Source organism: Coregonus lavaretus (assembly GCF_964263955.1).
Source record: "Coregonus lavaretus genome assembly, contig: HAP1_SCAFFOLD_4270, whole genome shotgun sequence".
Taxonomy (NCBI): domain Eukaryota; kingdom Metazoa; phylum Chordata; class Actinopteri; order Salmoniformes; family Salmonidae; genus Coregonus; species Coregonus lavaretus.
The window spans coordinates 45,267-52,097 of NW_028159665.1; the positions used below are offsets into that span (position 1 = coordinate 45,267).

The 6,831-nt window shown below is 47.7% G+C and overlaps 1 protein-coding gene across 1 annotated transcript; it reads right to left on the reverse strand.

Annotated features, from left to right (window-relative positions):
• Positions 1-1,513: 1,513 nt before the first annotated feature.
• LOC311122584 (proline-rich transmembrane protein 4-like) lies at positions 1,514-4,294 on the reverse strand (the record flags this gene model as incomplete). The annotated part of the gene is made up of 1 exon (XM_084196927.1): positions 1,514-4,294. A coding segment is annotated over one exon (2,165 nt), but the record flags the coding sequence as incomplete, so codon positions are not given.
• Positions 4,295-6,831: the final 2,537 nt, after the last annotated feature.

Genomic DNA, 6,831 nt, shown 5'->3' on the forward strand with positions numbered 1-6,831 from the left:
CTGCAAAAGGTGGGGGGGGGGTGGTTCTGTTTTTTTAGTCTTATTTCTTGTTTGTTTCACAATAAAAAATATTTTGCATCTTCAAAGTGGTAGGCATGTTGTGTAAATCAAATGATACAAACCCCCCAAAAATCAATTTTAATTCCAGGTTGTAAGGCTTACTTTCGCAAGCCACTGTATATACAGTTTATAACTAATCAAACATAACTATCTCTTTATTTAGTTCTATATAAGTCTCATTTATATCTATTTTCTACATGTAGAATCCCGGAAAACACGTCTGATGTAGCAGTGAAAAAGCTGCTTGATCTGAATGTTCGAACACTATTTGTAGCTTATCAGTTAAGTCCTTAGATCTCCCTAGAGGTCAATATATAACCTCTGTGCATTATACATGTCATATCCTTATGTCCTTACATAACGGATAAATATCTTGGTTTAGCTCGGCGGACTAACAGTGTCTTGTGGTGCATAGATGACTCATGGTTCAAACCCAGTAGTATCTACAGTTGAAGTCGGAAGTTTACATACACCTTAGCCAAATACATTTAAACTCAGTTTTTCACAATTCCTGACATTTAATCCTAGTAAAAATTCCCTGTCTTAGGTCGGTTAGGATCACCACTTTATTTTAAGAATGTGAAATGTCAGAATAATAGTAGAGAGAATGATTTATTTAAGCTTTTATTTATTTCATCCCAGTGGGTCAGAAGTTTACATACACTCAATTAGCATTTGGTAGCATTGCCTTTAAATTGTTTAACTTTGGTCAAACGTTTTGGGTAGCCTTCCACAAGCTTCCCACAATAAGTTGGGTGAATTTTGGCCCATTCCTCCTGACAGAGTTGGTGTAACTTAGTCAGGTTTGTAGGCCTCCTTGCTCGCACACGCTTTTTCAGTCCTGCCCACACATTTTCTATAGGATTGAGGTCAGGGATTTGTGATGGCCACTCCAATACCTTGACTTTGTTGTCCTTAAGCCATTTTGCCACAACTTTAGAAGTATGCTTGGGGTCATTGTCCATTTGGAAGACCCATTTGCGACCAAGCTTTAACTTCCTGACTGATGTCTTGAGATGTTGCTTCAATATATCCACATACTTTTCCTTCCTCATGATGCCATCTATTTTGTGAAGTGCCCCAGTCCCTCCTGCAGCAAAGCACCCCCACAGCATGATGCTGCCACCTCTGTGCTTCACAGTTGGGATGGTGTTTTTCGACTTGCAAGAACCCCCTTTTTCCTCCAAACATAACGATGGTCATTATGGCCAAACAGTTCTATTTTTGTTACATCAGACCAGAGGACATTTCTCCACAAAGTACGATCTTGTCCCCATGTGCAGTTGTAAACCGTAGTCTGGATTTTTTATTGCGGTTTTGGAGCAGTGGCTTCTTCCTTGCTGAGTGGCCTTTCAGGTTATGTCGATATAGGACTCGTTTTACTGTGGATATAGATACTTTTGTACCTGTTTCCTCCAGCATCTTCACAAGGTCCTTTGCTGTTGTTCTGGGATTGATTTGCACTTTTCGCACCAAAGTACGTTAATCTCTAGGAGACAGAACGCGTCTCCTTCCTGAGCGGTATGATGGCTGCGTGGTCCCATGGTGTTTATACTTGCGTACTATTGTTTGTACAGATGAACATGGTACCTTCAAGCGTTTGGAAATTGCTCCCAAGGATGAACCAGAGTTGTGGAGGTCTACAATTATTTTTCTGAGGTCTTGGCTGATTGCTTTTGATTTTCCCTTGATGTCAAGCAAAGAGGCACTGAGTTTGAAGGTAGGCCTTGAAATACTTCCACAGGTACACCTCCAATTGACTCAAATTAGCCTATCAGAAGCTTCTAAAGCCATGACATCATTTTCTAGAATTTCCCAAGCTGTTTAAAGGCACAGTCAACTTAGTGTATGTAAACTTCTGACCCACTGGAATTGTGATACAGTGAATTATAAGTGAAATAATGTCTGTAAACAATTGTTGGAAAAATAACTTGTGTCATGCACAAAGTAGATGTCCTAACCGACTTGCCAAAACTATAATTTGTTAATAAGAAATTTGTGGAGTGGTTGAAAAACTAGTTTAAATGACTCCAACGTAAGTGTATGTAAACTTCCGACTTCAACTGTACCTACAGGTCAATAGTGTCACTGCACACGCTAAGAGCATCGATCTGTCGGCACACGTTGACAAACTCCGCTTGTATGGCCAGATCCTGTTCCAGCAACCTGCTTTCACTCAGGTCCTCTCTGCCCTCCAGCTGCCCCTCCCCCTGGCTGTCCTGCGAGGCGGAGTTGAGGGTGCGGTAGCGTCTGTGGTGGGAGAGGTTGGGGAGCGTCCTGGGCAGGCTGCTCTGGGAGTGGAGCTGCCCTCTGGTGGAGTGGGGATGCGAACGTGCCCCTCCTGCCCCCGGGCTGGAGAACAGACCCTGGGAAGACCCACTCAGGGACTCCTGGCACAGGCAGCTGTGGTTACTACCTCTCCACCAGCGCTCAGGGGGGGAGCTGGGATCACCGTGGCCTGGGAGGATGCACCCTGGCTGGGGAGGCCGTGTAGGAGACATATCCACATCTCCACAGGAAGAGGTCCGGTAGAGGGAGCTGTCGGCTGAGCTGTGTCCAGGTTGTGAGGCACTCTGGCTGAGGTGGGAGCCAGGGGAGTTCAGGGAGAGGCTGGAGGAGGCATGGAGCAGCCTGGGGGGACTAAAGAGACTGTGGGGGAACAGGGTTTCGCTGTACAGGGCCTGGTCTATGCTCCGGGACAGGTCGATTGGAGAGGGGGGGCGCAGGTACATTGTGGAGTCAGTGTCCAGAACTAGACTAGCCTGGGAAGAGCCCTGGGACGCAACCCCAGCTTGAGGCATCCATGGTGGGCTGGGAGGGTCAGGGAGGTGGGGGTGTCTGGAGGTTCTGGTCTGGCCAGGGTGGGTGTTAGGGTTAGGATGCAGGTTCAGTCCGTTTGAGGGGGGGTCCATTAGTGTGTAAAGGGGGAACGCTTCGGACTGGCGCTTACTAATGACATCACACACCACCAGCTTCTCTTCCTGCCCCAGTGACCAGGGGTAGTGAGGGGGGAGGACTGTGGAGAGGGGAAGGGGGTGGCTAGGCCCTCCTGAGGGTGAGGCACAGGGCAGCCGCGCCCAGGACCCCGGACGGGGGTTGGAGTTGGGTTTAGTCCAGGGGGAGGAGTTAGAGTTGGAGCAACAGAAGAGGAGGGGATGAGTGCCGATGATTGAGAGGGACAGACACACCCCCACCTCACAGAGCCTGCAGCCCAGCTGGTAGCCCCACCAAGGCCAGGGCTGAAACCCCGCCCCAGCACTCACCCCTCCAAACCCCATTGCATGTAACATCCCATACATCTGGAGCCCCCCACAGCCTAACAGGCACAGAGACCCTCCCACCCCAGCCCCTGCCGCCCTGCTCCACTCCCCAGCCTCAGCGAATGGGCACCGGGACGGCCGCCTCACCAACACTGGGGAACCTGTTACCTCTCCTTCACCATCACTCAGCCGTTGGACATGCTTGGTGTCTTGTCGTACAAAGCAGTAGAAGAGGAGGAAGGAGCAGGGGAGAAGGAGGCAGAGGAGGATGAACACTCCCTGGGGGAGTAGGAGGAGGACAGGGAGGCTGGGGAAGACATGGAAGAGAGCTATGGAGCCCAGGGAGGCCCCGAAGTGCAACAGCGAGAGGGAGAACAAGAGACAGGGCCGGGGCAGGGCCAAGAGAGGGAGCGAGTTGGAGAGGGAAAAAGGGAGGGAGAGGTGCATGCGAGAGCGGAGGGAGAGGAGGAGGAAGCAGAGGGAGAAGGCAGAGGTGAGGCAGGGTAAGGGTAGCTCAGAAAGTAGGAGAGAGCCCAGAGCAGACAGGCGGTCCTGGTGACTATAAGCATCATACAGCAGAGTGCATGCTCTAGTGCCTCCAGTTGCCAGGAGGAACAGATGCAGCAGGCTGAAGTAGGGGCTTCCCGGGGGGCAGCGCAGGGGCAGGCCTAACAGGCAGAGTACAGATATCAGACCTAATGCAGCGAACACAGATCCCAGACCATAGATGTGGACCTCCCAGGCAAACCCCCAGGTGGCCAGAGCTGAGTTCCAATCAGAATACAGAGGCACGAAGAGAGGAGGCGTTAGAGACAGAATGGGGCGCTGGGATTTATTTGAGATGATGTCATCAGGGTAAACAGGGCTCCAGGAATGATTTGTGTTGCAGGGCGTGGCCTTGGTGTCCAGGCTGCAGTCGAGGATAGGTGTCTCATTGGTGGCTGACTTAGGCCACACCTCCTCTGGAGATACACCTGTAAAACAGAAACAAAGATGGTTGAAACTGATGCCCTAATCAACCCCTTGCCCCTATCCCCAGATCTGAGGGGTTTCATAGGGTGAAACATCAGCGAGAGCGAGAGAGTAATCCATTACAAAAGTACATGCTTGTAACTGGGAATCTCTAACTGGGTCAGAGAGAGAGAGAGAGAGAGAGAGAGAGAGAGAGAGAGAGAGAGAGAGAGAGAGAGGGAGAGGGAGGGAGGGAGGGAGGGAGGGTGAGGGGGAGGGAGGTAGAAAGAGCAAGGGAGGGAGAGAGAGACTGTGTGGGCAGATTAGGTAGCATTGACCCCATTGCTGTTCTTATTTGTGTAACTATTTATAAATCGCAGAAACTGGCACACATTACATCATTTATAACATACTATTGTAGGTGCACATACCCATTCCATATGTCTGTCCCCTATGATTACATAACATCTGAATAATGTAGACACTTCTATTCACTATGTGCCTGCCTACTGCCTCTGCATAGAGAAATACAGTATGACTGATCTTAGGGGATAGGAGCTCTGCGACAAGACCTCTGGTCCCTCCTCTTCACATGCATGTGTACGTGTGTTTGTTTGTTTAAAAAAAATTATCTTTATTTTAACAGGGAAGACATATTGAGACTTAGGTCTCTTTTACAAATGCACCCTGTACAATACAACATAAATATACACATTATACCCAACCTATATATATATATATATATATATATATATATATAGATAGATAGATAGATAGATAGATAGATAGACATTAAAATACAAAAACACAGTCATGGGAAGCACAAATAAAACGTCACAAATCACCCAGAAAAACAGTTACATTCCTCCACAAATAAGTGCCTAATCAATACTTTAAATTGCCCGAACGGCACCATAACATCAATATGAAATGTATTTAGAATTTTGTTCCAGCAATACGGTGCATTAAAACAACTAAAAGCAGATTTACCTAGCTCGGTAGAGACCCTCAAGAGTTAACCAATCCTGTGAATGGGTTAGGCAACTCAGGTGTCTATACTTCAACAGCAAGGTTAGTGTGTGTGTGTGTGTGTGTGTGTGTGTGTGTGTGTGTGAGAGAGAGAGAGGTGTGAGACACACAGAGCTAACCCAGTTTTACTACCCTCTACCTATGCTCTCTACCCCTCCCTGGCTGGGGAGCAGCTTCTACAATGTCCCACATACAACCACCAGTCCAGCTATGTTTTGTCATTCACATCTCATTTACTGTTATTCACATGTAATTCATTCACAGTCTCCCTCAGTTTAGCTGTTTAAGAAGACAGGACAGCAAGGGAGGGAGATAGTGTGTCTGTGACAGAGGAGAGAGAGGGAGGTGGTAGATATGAATGGGAGATTAAGTTGGGATTAAGAGAGGGAAGAAGAGAAGGGGGATTGAATGAGTGGGAGAGAAGGAGGAGGAGATGGGAGAATGAGACAGAAGATGGAGAGGCGTGGAGTAAACTGCCCTGTGAATATAAAACAACTGTGTTTGCTAGCAGAATACACACACAAACACACACACAGAGCCGACAAGTCCCATCGCTTTCCAACACACACTTCAACAGAAAACATACTACTACTACTACTACTACTACTACTACTACTATGTACTGCTATAGGGGCGTGTAAACACCAAATACACACTTCCTGATATCAGAGGTAGGATGCTACATGGGCATGTATACACCAAATACATATTTCCTGATATCAGAGGTAGGTTGCTACAGGGGCATGTATACACCAAATACATACTTCCTGATATCAGATGTAGGATGCTACAGGGGCATGCAAACACCAAACCCACACACTTCCTGATATCAGAGGTAGGATATCATGAAGGGAAAATATATAAGGGGATACTCATCACACTGCCACAGTAAATCAGTTAATTCACCACCAGTGTTTTACAAAATAGAAAAATAGGACAATTCTTTCTGACCAATATCCTATAAATAGTAGGGCAAGACTTCCTATTCCTTCTTACTAACATCCTGAGGGTGTTGTAAAAGCGGACATATAACTGTAAGACGGGAATCGGGGGATGGGGGTTGGATATGAGAAGTTGGTCTTACCTGTGTCTGTTCTGTATCTGTGAGGTTCTCTGTGAAGTCCTCAACTCTGAGAAGTCTCCAGTCTCCATCACGGTATCTCCCTCCAGCATGTCTCTTTGTGGGGTGGCTGGTTGGTCCAGAGCTAGCAACCCTTTGTTTGTGGCCAGGGCTATGGGTTGGTCTTGGTCCGGGTCAGTAGTGGAGCCTAGCTGTGCGGTCACTGGGGTTGGTAAGGTAGTGAGTGGATTAAAGCCTAAGGTCTCTGTATAGTCGGAGCTAAAGAGAAGGATGGGTGTTGGTCTACCAATACTATCTCCATTCTGTGGGAGTGACAGAGGTATCTGAGTAGTCCGTCCATCCTGTGAAGGAGTTAGGTGGGGATCCAGCCTTCCCCCTGATGTTGCTCTCTGTTAGCTCGTTTTCAGGAGCTCCATCCTGGATACTGTCTGGTGGTCCATCCCTAAATAA